General features: G+C 46.8%; 1 protein-coding gene across 1 annotated transcript in view; it reads left to right on the top strand.

The window, feature by feature from the left end:
* Positions 1-8,058, top strand: part of LOC119391923 (serine/threonine-protein kinase Pink1, mitochondrial) — a 116,592-nt gene extending 108,534 nt beyond the window's left edge. Inside the window, exon 10 of the mRNA XM_037659572.2 lies at positions 7,258-8,058. Within this exon, the coding sequence (XP_037515500.2) occupies positions 7,258-7,731 (474 nt within the window). The 3' untranslated portion in view covers positions 7,732-8,058. The remainder of the gene's footprint in view (positions 1-7,257) is intronic.
* The last annotated feature ends 10,005 nt before the right edge of the window (positions 8,059-18,063 follow it).

Raw genomic sequence — 18,063 nt, 5'->3', positions numbered from 1 at the left:
AACCCACTTATCAAGTGAAACAGAACGCGATAAAACCATGCAAATTATTTTAAAGAGAGCGAAAGTATCAAAGTTAATATGTACCGATTTTTATTATCCTCACTTTAACTTGCAAGCAGCAATAAATTCCCGAAATAAAGGTATTTTGTGCGATTTGCCAAGTTGGTGATTTTTTTTCTTCAAAAGTGCTTCAACAAGCAAGAGAAATAAAAGACTCGTAAGATTGCATTTCACTTGTTCTTTAAGGGGAATAAATATTGTGACCAAAAAGTGCACCGTTTTTTCCCTAGGTGCGCTCAAAATTCAGAAATCGCGAAATTGGCGGAAAAGTGTTTTTTGCGGCCAAAATTTGTATATTTTTTTTCAGGCGAACAAAATTTCTTTTCGCAAAACTAACTGCGAAACCATTGTTCTGGGTGTAATGCCTAGATCTACAATAAATTTCATCAAAATCGGGAATGGTGACCGGGACCTCGTGTTCGATCTTATCTGGACACACCCCGCTACTTTCTAGATCAAGGCACTTTACATTGATTCGTCGATTGCTCCTCCCCCGCGGTGGAGATGGGCTGCCTCGTTCGATCTCTGCTTCAGCCGTGTTCTTCGCCCGCACTCGCGCGCTTTTACCCGCGTTAGAACATACTATGCGCGAGGGGATGTTATGAATTTGGACTTTATACGGAACATGACGGCAAAAACCCGTCGAGAGTGAAAAAAGGACCGTGGGGGGGGTTCTCAAATTTTCTAATGCTTGTTTTATTGCATGCAGAACGCTTCTTAACTTAAGCCATTTTTGCCGCAGTATACTGGTGTCCTGCGGGAAAGCGTACTGAGATTTAGAAGGGGCTATTTGGTACTAGCTGTCAGGGACACAGCACATTTTGTTCATTAATTACTCATTCGTGCACGCGCCGTGTAATTATGATCACTGACGTCTAAAAATTTATTGGCAATCATTTGTAGCTGCTGTATATGGCGTTTCTGCGGCCTTGAGAAAGAATAGACAAAAACGTAAGCCAGTTTTCTTTTTTTCGTCACCCCCACTTGTTCCTGCTTTACTAATCCCCTGAATTTCGAGGTTGCCAGGTTCGCAAGTGCACATTAGCATTCGCAGTGCCTGTAGAATTATTTGACAGGCCCTGCAAATGCTAATGTGGACTTAGTCATTGTTTGCACTGTGGGTCGACTCAACACACTGCTTTTATTGAAATAGCAGTGTTCACGTGCACTGTGCATGAGTTAGCTGATGGTAAATGGTTTGTACGTAGTTTTGTGTCTCTTCTAAAAGTAAGCCTTGTTTGTTATACTGCTCCAAATTTGAGATTTAGTGCCAAAAAAATCAGGTTTCTTTTTCGTAACCTGCTCCAAATTTGGATTTTTGTGCTCCAAAAGCAACAGTTTGCTGCTCCAAAAATTGCTCCAAATCCTATTTCGGCTCTTGCACCCCTGCATATAGTAACTGGTTGCATCAAGCCCAATGCTTCTCACAATGACGTGAGAAGCAAATATATAGATTTTAACACGAAAGTGTTTTATGCCGGGGTCCACCAAGAGTTCAGTGACGTATTTCCGTCACGGAAATGACGTTGAAAAAAATAGACACAATCAGATGGCAAAGAAAAAAAGGTACCGTCAGCGGGCATCGAACCCACGACCGCTCGGTCCGCAACAACAGATGCCGGGCACGCTAGCCACTGCGCCACGGTCACAGACTCTGAAGGCTTTACGAGCGCGCCTTTTATATCTACCACTCTCGCGGTCGGCTGGGTGGTGTTGACCTCTGGTAGTGGTAAGGTAAAAAGTAATTCGTCATTGCTGTGGCCTCCGCGACTAGCACCTGCAACGCGTTACGTGTCCGTCCCATTCGGTGCGTTTTCAACAGAAGTTGAAGTTTGTCAATGCCTTAACACACCGCGAGGTGGCGACCTTTGCCCAAGCGTTGTAAAAGCGTCGGCCTCGGTCAGCATCACGCTAATACAAACCAAAAATAGCTCTGCGACGCGCGCTTGCCTCACCTGGCTGTAACACCGTGTTCCATGCTCACGCGCTCGCCCCGAGAAAAATCGCGGCTGGGCTACCGGGGCGGCACGACGCGCTTTGCGTTTCCCTCTAGTCCGGCCGTGGTGTTCAATCACATTTTAACATGCCGCGGGATGGCGACCAAGTTCTGCGTCCAATATGCGACGCTCTTCTGGCTATAACACCTCGTTCTCTGATTACGCTTTCACCGTGAACTACTACAGCTACGACAAGGGTTTGTTTAATCATTTAACATGGACGTTAGTCGTCGGGATGAAGATGTACCACCAATCATCAAAGTGGGTGCATACACGTTAAACGGCGCCACTAGCTGCCGGACGTCAATATACATTGTGCAAACTCTCTTTATATCAATGTACAGTAAACATTAAGTTATTTCTGCAAGGGCACGCTTTACTTTCGTGTTTTTCCGATTCCTATGACGGAGGGATCAACCGTGTTTTTTTTACTCTGTACACTCGCCGGTAAGGATTCTTGCACTTCCAAAGGAAAAAACACAAAATACAGTTTGTGATCGGCACTACGTTTCAGTCTTGTCGAGATTACTCGCGCCGTTTAGAAAATTTTAAGCTTCGTAGCGCCTGGTACGCTTATTTTTGTGGGCGAAGACGGCAGACAGCCACTACACATAATCAAAAACGCAAATGACGTTTTAAAGCCAGAAAGATAGCTATAGTAACTTGCCTTTTCAGCACAGCGAAAGCTTGCGATGCGTGTCTTCCAGCCCACAAAACTGTCGCGCACCTAGCGATGGCCGCAAGCAACTCGAGAGGTTCGGTGACACGCTCGTGGCGTTTGTTTGGCCACCTCTCTTATTCTACCACCGTGGTTGCCAGTAATTGCACATGTGTACATCCGTGTGTAATTAAGGGACACGTTGGCTCAGGCTTAATTCCTCTAAACATAGTTATCATCAGCGAAAGGTCTGTGGGGCATGGTTTTTGCAAAGACAGCGCACACAGCACAAGAGTAGAAGCTTGGGCGAGTTGGTTTTGGTTAGCGCAGCGCCCAAAAATGGGGAAGAAAGACAGTCCTTTTTCCTATGTTCGTGTGCTGTGCTCTACGCCATTATGCATACAGTGTTTAAACCGATGCCTGGTCACGAGTGCACGAAGCCGCGACACCTCTCTGCAACAAATCATGTAGCGTGACGTCACGCCTTCCAAACTTGTGCTTCGGCGGCTCAAGGTCATTGCAATGCAGTAAATGATTTTGGGAGACACGTCGTCGTAGAGCTTTTGCTGTAAAATGTGTTGTCCCGCGACAGCTAGTAGCCCTTTCCCAATCCATTCTTAGTGTGCTTTTTCGCTTGACGCCACTGTACTCTAAAATTTCGAGCAAGCGCTGCGTCCAATTCCATTGCGAATTTCAAATTTCTGTGCTGTTCCAGGAAAGCCCCCCCCCCCCCGATCCACATTCTGATCATCCACCGCGTTTATGCAACCCTGGCATTCTTGAATGCCATTCAATCCTGCTTAGAAATATATTTCTCGGCCATAGGCACTATGTTTTTAAGTCATATCTTAGGCTTAAAAAGACAATTGCATTTTTCACCAACTTGCTGTGACCAGAAGAGTAGTTCAGCAAAGGTTTAACTGATCTTGGGGCAAATTTCCAGCAAACATTATGACGGCTAAACTTTAACAACAGATCAAGACATTGAATGCACTCTTCTTTCATGGCCTCAGAAGTAAACCTTAGCCCGAAACCATTCTCTTTGAATATTCTTACAATGTCCACAGTTTTTTGAAGTACAGAGTCGTCATCAACTAAAACCAAATGTGTAATTGTCTACAAATTGAAACACTTACTTCACCATGCCTGAAAGACGTCTTACTAGGGCTCGACCTACTTTGCTTAAAAAGATATCACTAATAATCTGAGCCACTTTCATACCAGACTTTTGCAATGACGTTTCTCTGTTAAAGCCTATGGTTGTCGAACTCAAGTATAATGAAAGCAGTTCGAGAAATTATTCCACAGAAAAATATCAAATTTGTTTGTGAAGGCCATCTGATGATTATCAATTGTCAAGCACTCTTTTACAGACAAACAAGAGTCGGCTTCTCTGAGAAATTATAGGAGCGTACAACATTAATAAATCAGGAGGCAAATGCGTCAGCCAAGCTTCGGCATCTCTTCATCACAAAGAGCTTTTGTATCTTGATAACTCATAGCACTGTTCAGAACATAGGGTTATAAATGCACATGAGGAGTTGCAAGCAATTTCCAGGTAGAAATGTTACTTTTTCCAATAAACTTTCAATTTATAGTCGGTGCTCGTCTTGCATCTTTCTTTTTCGTTTTGTCCTCGTCTAAAATTGTACACTGTTCTTGACAAAATAATGCTTACTTCAAAACCAAATTAAAATATTCTAAAGGCAACATTGTGGGGGTACTATCACCCCTGTAAAGTCGTTACCGCCTCATGGCGCACATGTCTCTCGCGGATTAGCCTCAGTTAGGTTTAACAGCCGCCGAATGAGAGGTGGTGCTGTGATCGCGCAGTGCAAGGTGGCGTGGTGGCGCCGCCCTGTTGGCGAGGGTAGATCGGCGTACAGAAAACAGCGGTGAGTTTTTTGGGGGTTGGAAGCGTGCGCAGACAAGACGCCTGCCTCTGTGGATCCATGGGGACGATACCACAGCTTGTTTCCCGTGGACTTCTCGTGGTCAGTCGAACGTCGGCAACGCCGCATTCACGGTACATTGTGTGTTATGTTTTCTGTATACTGTATTGGCATTGCATAAGGCTACTAAGCATGTTACTAGTTGTGTGTTAGATTCGGCCGGCAAGCTCGCCTTTAAAAAAGCAGGTTAATAAATGTACACGTGGTTGTTGCCCGAAGGCATAAACTGTCTCCGTGTGTTCTGAGAGTGTGGCTCATATTCAGACCCCACAACATTCACCGCTAATAATCGGTCAGAAGATGCAGGAGAATCAAACCAGAATAAGATCTCCATTTGCAATTTCAGTGTTGGGGGGGGGGGTCCTTTAAATAGAGTGGTCATTTTAAACAAAGCGTCTTATGAAGTAAACGATCAATGCAATCTCGTTAAGTTTATTCAGCAGTGCATCTGTTTTCTTTTATATACAGGAGAACAAGAGTGTCACATTTTAGCCTTCATTATGCTTCCTTAACCTGTTAAGTGTTTCGTACAAGCAGAACTCAACCTAGCCAAAATGTCCTCCAACTATTCTGGATGAACAGAGCTTCCTACCAGCATAGGTTCTGCTCTTGAGCATTCAGGAGAAGAAGCGTTCGTCTATGGCTTTGATAACTGGCTTTGACGCCAGATGTAAGCACCTAATCGGCACTCCTGCTACAAGAGAAATCGAAATCGTCATTTCGATTTTTCCTCTAGCAGGAGTGTCGATTTTATATAAAAGCTTGGCACCCAGTAGAGTCGACGCATGAATAGCTGAGCTGTCGATCTGAAAAAAGTTACACCATCTCCCGCTAAAGGGACCATGAGGCGATGCGATGATCGCGTTCCGTTGGCGTTCGTTGGGCATGCTACCGACCTCGGGCATGCTACCAACATCAGTAAAACTTCTTTTGGGCCTAGTTGGTTCATAATCCTAGAAGTACATTTACAGCGCAAACGTAAAGACGCACCACAAAGAAAGAAACGACACACACAGCGCTTGTGTGTCGTTTCTTTCTTTGTGGTGCGTCTTTACGTTTGCGCTGTAAATGTACTTCTAGGATGCTATCAACCTCGCGTCGTGGAACGCGAAGAGGAACACTACGCACGTCGTGTCTTCCCTCTAGCCTGGCTGTTAATTCTCACAGGGCGAGCGGGCAACGCGTTCGACAGGCGCGCGAGAGGGATTCAGCGTAGGAGAGAAGAGAGAGCGGGAGGGGACGCTCATGCGCTGGTGCTCATCGCGGCGCTGAGAGAATTTCGAACGCGGTCGACAAGGCGCGCGAGAGAAAGGCAGCGTAGGAGAGGAGAGAGAGGGGGAGGGGACGCGCATGCGCTGGCGCTCATCGCGGTGCTGCGCAGGAGAGAATTTCGGCATGTCGAGCCCGCATTTTAGAGGAGTCAACCGAAGCAAGTGCTGGACTGAACGCGCGCAGCGCTCTACCGCTTGAAGGCGAGGAGACTAGAGGAGGAGAGTAGCGCATGCGCCGCGAGAGCAGAAGCGCAAGCAGGTGCTGGTAGAGAAGTGGAGAGAGTAATGCGCAGCTGTTGGAGAGAGGGAAGGAAGAGAGCTGCGCATACGTAGTGTGAGTGCGGACTACCATGCTGCGGGACATACCCCCGAGCAAGAGATGCCTTTGCATCTAAAAGAAGCTTTTCATCTTTTCCTGCTTCTTCCAATGAATGTGATTCGGATACTAATGTTTAACTTGTACCTGCAAGTGAAGAAGACAGCAGTCACGCTTCTTCGAACAGTTTTTGTGGTGATGATAACATCTCTGAAGCGAACATTGCGAGTGCTCGCGAGTGGGTGCAGCTTGATGTCGACAATCCTTGTGTGATGCCTCCTCTGTTTTTATTTTTGACTGTTCCAGGCAAGACTTTGAATGTGGTATCGCGAGGTAACCACTAGTGTAATGAGTTCATTGTTGAGAAAGTGCTGTTTCATTGTTTTCGCTAACCTGTATCCCTGCGACGTCAACCAACTTTCCCAGCAACAAGTCTTAAGCAAATGAAGGCACTCTTATGTACATCTCACTAGAGAAAGGGCGTGCACCTATTTCATGCATTCTTGACAAATTTCCACCGCATCATCTACACTTCGTGCCTGTTTGTTTACAACGCCAAAATTTGAAGGGACATGTAAACACATTGAATGCCATGCTTTTGACATCCTGCAAATGTCTCAGAAGGACGTCTTGCTGGGCGAGTTGGTAATATACAATTATTAAACGTAGCGCAAAACAACACGGACAAAGTAAAGTGGCAACATACACAGCGCAGATGTTGCCAGCGCAGATGCGCTGTGTATGTTGCCACTTTACTTTGTCCGTGTTGTTTTGCGCTACGTTTAATAATAAAATGTCTCAGCATGTTTTTTTTTTGCCTCTTAGTGGAACACAGTGCAGAATTGACAAGAAAAGTTTGTTTCTTTAGAGACCAAAGCACAACTCACAAATATGCTTGTTCTGTGTTTTTTTCTGGAAGTTACAACATTGAAGATGGAATTGTGGTACTTTCAATATGTGATCATTGGCATATCGCATTTCTTTTTACTTGCACTATGTGCAGCGTCCCAGCCCTGCTGTAGCGGCAACCATCTGCCAGATGCTTCTGCTAGCTCCAAAAGACCTCCTTGAAAGTTCCAGTGACTGTGCAGATGCACGACGCATCCTTCGTTGGCTGTGCAGCCTCGCAGCCAACACCGTGCCCCATTGGGAAGAGAGCGTGTCTCAAGCAATCAGCAGCCCACGTGGCGTGTCAGCAGAGTGTACCTTCACCATGGATCAAACAGAGAAGCTCCATGTAGACCGCACTGCTAAAATTCACGGTGATGCCCATCAAGTGGATATTAGCGATTCTATACTTAGTGATAAAAGTGTGATGCAAGTTCATCAGTCAGGACCTACAGCCACCTTAAAGTCGGCCAAACCCAAGTTGCATTCGATGTCGCTTGAACTTGCAAAGGTCCTGCTATCTAGAGTCAGCTTGCCACAAGCAGTTGAAGCACTTCGTTACATCAGAGCTCACATGACTTGTGATTAACATTATTTAAGCAAAATGTCTGACAAAAATTCACTAAATTTGTTGCCCTCTGCATGACAGTGTGCAGCTGGTGCTTTTCTATTAAGTACCTGTAGCCAAATTTTTATCTAGATTGTTTTCAAGGTACTTGCACTTAACTGGCACATCAGTTTAGCATGAAGGTACATGTAGTGCAGTACCACTGCAGCACTAGTGCGAGACGAGGCAGAAGTGAGCATTGCATCGAAGACGTCATTAAACACACAGATGCTGTGGTAAACTAGTGTTCCGAGTGTTATTCAGTATCAACAGTGTAGATAATGTGCACAATAAAGATTTTGATCTAGCCATGTGTGTCTCGCTCAACATTTTTCAGCTAGTATAGAATGAGAACTGCTGTGGCGAAAATGCACGTTCAGCCTAATATTGCATCATTAAAAATGTAAGCAGACATTGCGAAGCATCCGCAAGGTCAGCTAAATAATGTGGGATAGATGAATGGATGGTGTGAGCATCTTCTTCATAACATAGTAGTGACCTGTGAGCCAGAGGCTCCATCTGCTTACCCTACGAGCGCGACCGGAACGAGACGCTACGGCCAGGTTCGTCGACTCTCCGACACGGCGCAGAAAAGGCACTCAAAGTAGGTTGTCATCAAAGACGGGTTTCTCAACCCAAGATGCAGCACAGTGCGACAAGCGCGGAATTGCGGGCCGCACAGGAGAGCTCCACCAGACTACGTTTGGCGGCGCTGCGGCTACCACACAAAAAAAGGATCACAAACGCGCGAACGAGAAGTAACCTGCTAAAGCAACGCGTGAACCTCTCGTTCCAGGCCCGGAAGCCTCTGCCAGCGGCGACCAAGCGCCAGACAGAAGCGAGCTCAGATATGAGAGGGGGGCCCAGAGGCTGTCACTGGCGGCCAAAGAGGACGGTCGTGGCACAGTGACGTATGCCAGCGAAATTTGCGACGCCCGAACGTCTCGAAGCTGGGGAAGGGAGACGCCAGGCCCGAAAAATAGGGCCTGGCGTTGTAGCCATGGTCGCCATGTTGCCGTTTAACGGCGGTTCCCGGTGATCGAGCCGCGCGGGGCCAGCACAACGCGCTAGCTGGGGAACGAGGCGCTCTCGGTTATCGCATTGCCCCCCTCCTAAAGATCGAGGCCAGCTTATGAAAGAGGCTGTCCGAGCCCAATTAGCAAGGTCGGCTCAACCGCAAGGGGACTTCACTCTTGTCTCCTGCATTTATGCTGCTTTTTCCCTGTCAAACGAGCGGTCCATATGTGGTCAGCGCCTCTATTTTTCTGTGCCTGGGCCACGGAGAAAGAAGTATTTGAGGAGGAGAATCTCGGCCGCGGCAGCGCGCGAGGGCGGCGCGATAGCGTCACGGCAGAATGCGGTTACGCCGAAGCACGACAGATGACGCTTTCGGCCTGTTGCCATCTTTTACATGCTCTTCTATGGGCGCGACGCATAAAAATCGTGATAGCGCCTCATACATTACAAAATTTCTAAGATTTCTGTCTGTAACATCAATAGGTAGATATGACAGATACTTTAGCTGCAGTTACTAATCGATATTGCCGGAATTATAGGCCGTACAGCGCTTGAAACGAACTGCTAGTAGCGGCCCATGAGCAGACGACGCCTGCCGCCGCATGCACACGCCCCTCGCTCCTCGCTCGCATGTTCTGCGCGCGCATGCGTGGGCTCGGACAGCCTTGGGAGGAAAGTTCCCTTGGCGATTTGCTGTTTTTTTTTTTTTCCCTTTAGCGCTCTCAGTGGCTTCCGCGCGTTGCGCCGGCGGAGCCGACTCCTCGATGTTTGCCGGCGCTTTTCACGCCGCGAAAAAGGACAGTGCTTTGCAGATTTCGACCAGTGCTACTTCAGGATGGGGCGGAAATGTGTCGTGCCGAACTGCAGCAGTGGGTACGCGTCCTGCAAGGAGAAGGTAATTACCTTCAAAGTTCCTAGAGACCCAGTGAGGTTTGAAGCGTGGGCTCGCGCCATACCAAGAAATGACCTACAGCTGACGCCTCGTGACTACGTTTGCGAGAAGCACTTCTCGGACAGTGACATAGACAGGCGGCGCTATTATGGAGAACTTGGTGGCGAAGTTCTCCTTGACAAACCGAAACGGCCAGTGTTGTTTCGAGACGCCGTGCCCTCAATCTTTCCGCGCGCTGTCCCAGATACTTGTCTGCTGTTCTAAAGAAAAAAAAAGACAATGTGAAATTTCAACCACCTGGGGTTTTGTAACGTGCACCTAAATGTAAGCACACGGGCCTTTAGCTTTTCGCCTCCATCTAAATGCGGCCGCCGCAACAACCTAAATCTGAATTGATGGCATATAGGGTAAGTCCCATAATTCGTTGAAATAAATTATACCTAACTCATTGAGTTGACGTTATCAAAAATTATAGATTTCACGTTGTACAAAATATATCACGCTGGTAATTTTCCTGTATGTGACGCCATTTTTCTCGTTAATTTACCGAAAAAACTTGGAGTGCGCTTGAGCTTCGCCTTTGAGAGTAGAACGCGATAGCGTAATCGGGCCCTGTGCGCATCGCCTTCTTAATTGCTAGCCTCGCCGACACCGGTATTTCTGCGAAACGGGCTCGTTAACGCTGTCGCGTTAAAACACATCCATTCGGGCGCGAACGGCGAATCGGTGACGAATGGCCTTGAACCGACGACCGACGAGCTTCGTCGGAGAGCGCGGTGAGAGGGACGCGCGCATTTTTCCTTCTCCGCTGGCGGACTCTCACGACAGAGGGCGCGGGAGCGCTGTGCCCGATTTCGTGACTTTATTAGGGCGCCCGAGCGAGCGCAGTTTCGCCTCCTCAAGAATTCTTGCTCCGTGGCCTGGGCGAAGGAGCAGAGCGCAATGGGAACCTACCAGGTTGGGCAAAGATACTTTGAAATTGTATCGCGATACGATACAAGACACTCGGGCAAGAAGTGATACAATATACTGCAACACTGATTGTATCCGATACGATACATTCCAATTGTATCTTAAGATACTTCGATACATTCGGAAATTTGTTTTAATATATCAATGTAGCACTAAACGCCTATGCACTAAATATTCGCTTGAACATTTATTTACTGCCATTAATTTCGTTTTATTGGAATGAAATGTTTGTTGGTATCTCAAAAGTTTTGTATTCCTTGCTCAAGATATATAAGTTTAATTCCGAAACAACTTATTGGCGCTGCTTAACATGACAGCTCTTTATACACTTCGCTGACAGCGGTTCTTGTTTGTCGCTTTTGGAATTGATGGGAGTCGCTATTGCCGACCTGCTAGAGGGTTGTCATCTAATCACAGGAACTTCAATAAGTATCCGCACGATGGCGCTGCGGGGTTCTTCCTTGTACTTCCTTGCGCTTAGGAAAAAATTCCTAAGCGCAATACTCTGGGCTTAGATGGGGTTCCTGTCAGCCTCATTAACCAACTCGGACATAACACCAAAGAAGCACTGCTGAAAGCCGTAGAAAAGTGCTTACAGGAGAGGGAAATACCAGACAGTTGGCGGAAAAGTCGAATGAACTTAATCTATAAAGGCAGGGGTGAAAACGACAACATTCGTTCGTATAGGCCTCGTGCGCTCACTTGATGGCGCCACCGCTCTCCGAGTGCGCAGCGCCAATGCGGCTACTTCGCGCATTTTGTCCCTGTTCCCATAGCCTCCTCTATACTTTATAGAGGAGGCTATGCTGTTCTCTTCCCGGCGCGTAGCTCGAAGTTCTGTGCGGAGAACGTCGATGCGTGAACATGGCAACACAAAACGAGCCCCGCTTGCTTTTTTGCGGCTACAGATGATGGCAAACGTTCAGGAATACTTCAAACCAAATAGTTCGCGTCGGCGTGGCGACTTGTATGCCGCTAATCACGTTAACTGCGTGAGATAAGATCTGCACAGTGCCGTCGGTCCATCCGAAATAAAATACGTCGCACAAATAAAGAGCGTGGGGTACAAAGTGCGTTTGAAAGCGAGTAAACTTTTTTCTTGGCACGCGATAGAAAATACTTTTTATCGGCAGCCTCGCTCGTCGATTGTCCTATGACCGGCGCGCATTAGTAGAAAGTTTGGGTAGTTGGAATGACATGTTAGCAACGATTAAAAGACCGAGACCGCATGAAGTGCCCGTATCGTAGTTTTCTAGCGTTCTTAGTCCGTCGGACACTTTGCTAAATTATATTTTTGAACATGTGGAACTGTGTTTTTTGTCTTGGTCCTCTGATCATAAAGCCGATACTGAGGCCCCTCAGCCCGACAGTCGTGCACAGGCGACTGTTTTGCGTCGCAATGGCTGCCACAAACCTCCCCTCGGAATAACAATAATAAAAGGAACAAGGGGACCAACAATGTGTCAATATTACCTGGAGCAGTTGCATAGCCAGAATGTTTTTTTTTTTTTCATGGGGTGTTCGACCATACTTTATGCATGTTCGTCCGTGCGTTTGTATGTGTGCGTGTACATACACATGCAAAATTTTAAGAAATCGGGGGTGGGGGGGAGGGGAGGTTTGAATCCCCCTCGTTACGCCAGCGACACGGATAGAAAGCGAAAAAAAAAAACCGTGCGAAGACAGGACTCTTTTCATTATCGGGCGCGCCGAACGGCTGCATTCCAACGTTTTCGCCTATCAGCCTCGTACAACTTCCATGGAACATGATAAAATTGCACCTTCGGCAGTTTCCCGGCAGTGTTCTTGTAGCTTTATGACATGCGAACTCTCAAGAGCAGATAGAAGTCGACTTTCTTCGCCGCGTACACACGCTTGCACTGCAAGGGGCCATTACCAACCTGCTGCGGCCAAGCGCAGCTGCGCGAAGGGAACAGGGACATTTTGCCAGCAGCCGCCGCAGTGGCGCTGTATGTCCGATTTGAAACAGCAGCGCACGAGGCCTATAGACCGCTAACCATTACATCGGTGCTATACAGGTTGGCGATGCAGGCAGTAAAATTAAAAATAGAAGCGTGGGTAGAACAAAATGATATTTTGGGAGAACTTCAGAATGGATTTCGAATCGACAGGCGGTTAGACGATAATCTGTTTGTTCTTACCCAGTGTATAGAAATATCGAAAATAGAAAACAGGCCCTTATACGTAGCTTATCTAGATATCACCGGGGCGTATGACAACGTTAATCAGGAAATTTTGTGGGATATATTGAAAGAAATGGGCATAGGGGACGACTGTATACAGCTTTTGAGGGAAATATACCGAGAAAATACAGTTTGTATAGAATGGGAAGGAATAAGTAGCAAGGACAGAGTTGAAATTAGCAAGGGGCTGAGGCAGGGATGTCCTTTGTCCCCGCTGTTATTCATGCTGTACATGGTGAGGATGGAAAAAGCGCTAGAAGGTAGCAAAATTGGATTTAATTTGTCGCACAAACAGGTCGGCACGATGGTTGAGCAGAAGCTAGCTTCCAGGTCTATTTTATGCTGATGATATTGTCTTATTTGCGGACAGTCAAGATGATATACAGCGACTGGCAGATATATGCGGAAGGGAATGTGAGGCTCTAGGACTAGGATTTAGTGCAACAAAATGTGGATTGATGGTATTCAATGATCACGAAGACCATGCGGTCTTCATACAGGGCCAAAAAATACCGAGGGTAAGCGAGTACAAGTACCTCGTATGGGTAAATGAGGGGGATAGATATATGGAGGTACAAGAGAAAGCATTGGTAGCAAAGGGAAAGAGGAATGCTGCAATTATAAAACACAGAGCTTTATGGGGATACAATAAGTACGAGGTGCTTCGAGGGCTGTGGAAGGGTGTGATGGTCCCGGGGCTTACATTTGGGAACTCAGTGGTGCGCATGAAGTCAGAGGTACAATCAGGAATGGATGTAAATCAAAGGACGGTGGGCCGCCTCGCGTTGGGCGCTCACGGGAAGACGACAATGAGGCTGTAAAGGGTGATATGGGATGGACAGGCTTTGAAGTGAGGGAAGCTCAGAGCAAATGAGATCGAAGAGAGGCTGAGGAAAATGAAGAACAGTAGATGGGCAGAGAAGGTTTCAGGTATTTGTATAGAAAAAGCGTTGACACGCAGTGGAGAAAAAGAACTAGGAGGCTCACCAGTAAATATACGGCTAGCAGTGCGGGCGATATGGCAACAAGGAGCATTAAGCGGAAGGTCAGAGAGGCGGAGAGGACTTATTGGATGACAGCGATGGAAAAGAAGCCGGCTCTGAGTAACTACCGAAAGGGAAAAAACGAAATAAGGAGGGAAAGGTTTTATGATAATTCAAGGGGAAGCGCTTTACTGTTTGAAGCAAGGTCGGGCTGCCTTAGAACGCGTAGTTATAAAGCGAGATTCAGTAACGAAGAAGAACAATGTACTTGCTGCGGGGGAACTAAGGAAACGATGGAACCAGGGGCGTAGCCAAGGGGGGGGGGGGGTTGGGGGGTGCAACCCCCCCCCCCCGAAATTTTTCAATTTTGTATGCATATATATACACACACACATACAAACGCACGCACGAACATACATAAAGTATGGTTGAACCCCCCCCCCCCCCCGAAAAAAATTTCTGGCTACGCCCCTGGATGGAACATGTACTGATTGAATGTGGCGATATTCACCCATATACGTGTGGGAACGAGTCTACAGGAAGCCTTGGGTTTTAGGGACAGCAATGGAAAGCTGAACACGTCCGCGATAGAAATAAGTAAGAGACGGTTAGAGTATTGGTGGCAGAAAGGTAGAGATAAAGTACAAAAATAAATAATGGGGAAAAATAAGGTCATTCTGCCTTAAGAGGCAGAGAGATGGACCGGGAATTTAAATTTTTTTGTATAATAACACAGATTTATTCAATGTGGGTAAGGTATTAGGCCAACATAAAACAAGGAAGATCCAATATTTTATTGCAGATTGTTTACGCGAAATGTTCATCTTTTTGCACAAATGATGCGGCCAGGGAAAAACAAGAATGGGGAAGTACACCTCGAATACGGCAAAACATAAGTCACTGGAAACAGTGCGCAGTATGCTTGCAGAAAACATCACAAATGTACATTTAAATATGCAATCAAAATGCGGAACTAAGCAATGATCACTATACATAATGCCTAAAATAATGCAAAAGAATATGCTGCACAATCACTGAAACTGATATGTCCTTGGCCAAGCTGCTGTCTTAGACGCACCATGTGGACAGAACTATGAAGGAAGAGCGCAGAAATAACGAAAGAAACTATTTCAAAACTGTTTTAAAAGTGCGAACCACTATTGTGCACTGAATATAAAAGGAGGGTTGTCGCTTGTAGTTCAGAAAGCAATGAAGAACAAGAACGACAAATGAAAGTAAGAAACAATGCCGCTAGTACAACTTCCCAGTAGCTGAATTTGTTTGGTAACGCCGCATATGCCAACCTCTCAGTGAACAACGTGAAGCTGCCGATTGGCTTTTAATGTCCACCCGATGCCCGTATTCGTATGTTTATAACACTGCTAAAAGGTAGAAAATGCTTACGGCTTTAAAAGGTGGGAACAATAATATTGCTCCAGAATTATGGGCTCATTGACCTGAACACTGGAACAGCAGTGTCTTTTCCTTTCCTTTGCCCTGATTTTTGTCCTGCTCGGTATCAAAGGACAAAGTTTACCCGGTGAGGAAGCTTAGCGAAGCGGTCAATGACTTCCGACACGCTGATGTCGACATTTCTGTGGGCGTACAGAAGTGCCAGGCCAACCATGCGTTCCTCAGACATCGTGGAGCGTAAGTAGTTCTTAAGTAACCTCATGCTTGAAAACGTTCTCTCCGCGCTGGCAGTGGTCACTGGAAGGGTGACTAGAATCTGGAGTAGCTTGTACACATTCGGATAGAACCTGCTGTCGCAATGAGAGAGGACATCGGTTCCTGTACTGGGGCGCTGGTTTACTGCTTTGTTCGCCCACTTTGTCCACCATAGTCGCAATTCTCCCAAAGCAGCCCTGGTTCCGACGTCATGCGCAAAAACGGTCAGGAGATTTTGTGCTCCTTTCTCCCGATCATCTCGCATTGGTGGTATTGCGGATGGTACAATTACTGAAAAGTCCTTTAGAAGCGCCCTGTGCTTTTCGAACCGTTGGTTTAACTGGGCTAGTACGTGGTCCATGAACGGAATGAACAGGGTTCTGCGAAAATATTCTTTCGTGCTTTCGAATGCATTGCTCCCAAGTTTTTGCTTCCGGACACCGGCTCGACGGCTGGTGATCTCCACATTCATTTTTTCTGCCAATGCCTGCACTTGTGCAAATATTTTTGAGAAACAAGCATTCGCGTTCTTGCGGTCATTTTCAATTGACTGCTGTACCGCTTCTATGTCGTCAATGGCAGCGCTGATGTCCGATACTCCTCGTCTGCAGCTTCTTGGAGAGTGGCAAAGTAAGTGCTAACACATGCTCCGCCACATGCAGGCTTACAAGGAACGCTGGTGACAAGAGTGCCAACATTAGACTGTTTGCCTGCACTGGACTTTCGCCATTTCCGTTAAACTTAATCTCCTCTAGTGCTGCGATCAACGGCTCAAAGAGGCTCACAAATGAAAGCATGAATCGTGCTTCTCGACCAGCGCGTTTCACATAGTCCCAAAAGGCGCTGCCTTGTAGACTCAGGACAGCTCGAACTTATCATTTTTCGCAAAACGTGTGAGCGGCTAGAAGATTTACGGAAAAAAGACTGACGTCGCCTTTAGAGCCCAAAACAGTTTCGCATGTTGTGATGAAGCATGCCGCACACAGAACTAGATTAAGGGAGTCACTGGCGCAGTGAGTGTAGAGAGCGGCTGGATATTTCTCACGAACAGCAGCTTGAACACCATTCGTTTTGCCGGCCATCGAGCTTTGCACCATCGTAGCCTTGACCACGGAGATGCTGCATGTTAATTCCCATGTCTATAAGGAACCTTATGATGGTGTCGGCGAGGGCCCGGCCACTTTGGTCGTGAATTGGCACAAAGCCTAAGAACACTTCTTCGATTTCGTTCGCATCCTTATTAAGGTACCTTGCACAAACAGTAAGCTGCTCGATACCAGCAATATCCGTCGTTTCATCAGCAAGTACGGAGAAGCAGCCTGCAGCGTTTACTTTTGCGACTAGGCTTTCCTTGATGATTGCAGCAGATATTTCTATAATCTGGTTTTGTACGTCTGGACTTAAATACGAGGCATTATTTGGGCAACTTTCCAAATGCTTTTTTTAGATCTGTGTCGCCACAATGCGCTCGCATGCGAAGCAGCGCTCTGAAGTTGCCTGTATTTGTAGAGGAGGCTGTGCTTGAATCCATGGCACCACTGTCTTTATGGCCACGGAGAGCCAGACCTTGCCGCCCGCAAAAGAGAACTGTCTCAACAATAGGCTGTAATTCCTTCGGTTCTCTCTTGCTTGAATTTGCCTGCCATGGTCCAGTTGATCAACAACACTGGGCACACATCCTGAGAAGGTTTGAAGAAAATTATCGGCTACCAGCTGAGCGTCAGTGTGATATTTAGTGGCTTCATGTGCACAGAAGACTTCGAGGGCGTGCTTCCACTTTTGAAATGGCTTGGATACGAGGGCCCCAGTGCGCGCATGTTGGCCCTTGCCAACCTCACTTCTGCTAAAAGGACACACACTCGGCAAAACGCACCCTCTTGAAGCGCTGAGTAGCTAAGCCATCGGTACCTGTCCAACCAAGCCACCTGAAACCTTCGTTTCTGCTTCGAATCGTTCATAGACTTAAACATGTAGCCTGGCGGAGGAAGTCAAGGAGAAGTTAGCAGTTGATGTTTTGTCTGATCATCCACTTTTGAGTCATCTGTGTAGAGTCCGATATCAAACTTGCTTTTGCAAACATTTTGAGGGTCTGAAAAAGATAAATATTTAAAGCGTCACTATTTAGTACGTCCAATGACGGCGCCATTCTCAAATTATATACACTATCTAAACCAGTAAGGAAAGAATAGGCGGCAGTTCTCACCAGAGGAGACATTTGACAGAGAAGATACATGCGCCTCCGACTCTGATGTCTCTGGCTCTGATGTCCCTGATGCCAGGGCTTTGTCTTCAGTCGCAGAAGTAGCAGTACCTGTGAAGTACTTGAAGCAGTACCTGTGTAAAACGGAAGTAACATGAAAAATAAGCTTGGGCTCCACTATGCAGCTATTCCCCTTGAAACAAGGCGGTTTCAAGTTCCGTGGCAAAAGTGTGTGTCAACGGATGGGCAAGACACCAGGATTCTTTTTTTTTCGTTTTATCTCTCGTAACAACATGTATGACAGACTGGCGGTAGTGTAGTAGTGAGTAGTCCATGTTTTTCCTCCATAAGCGAGGTGCTTCTTGAGTACTCGCAGCA

This window comes from Rhipicephalus sanguineus, chromosome 4 (genome assembly GCF_013339695.2).
Source record: "Rhipicephalus sanguineus isolate Rsan-2018 chromosome 4, BIME_Rsan_1.4, whole genome shotgun sequence".
Classification (NCBI taxonomy): Eukaryota; Metazoa; Arthropoda; class Arachnida; order Ixodida; family Ixodidae; genus Rhipicephalus; species Rhipicephalus sanguineus.
This window is presented reverse-complemented; position numbering and strand designations above follow the sequence as displayed.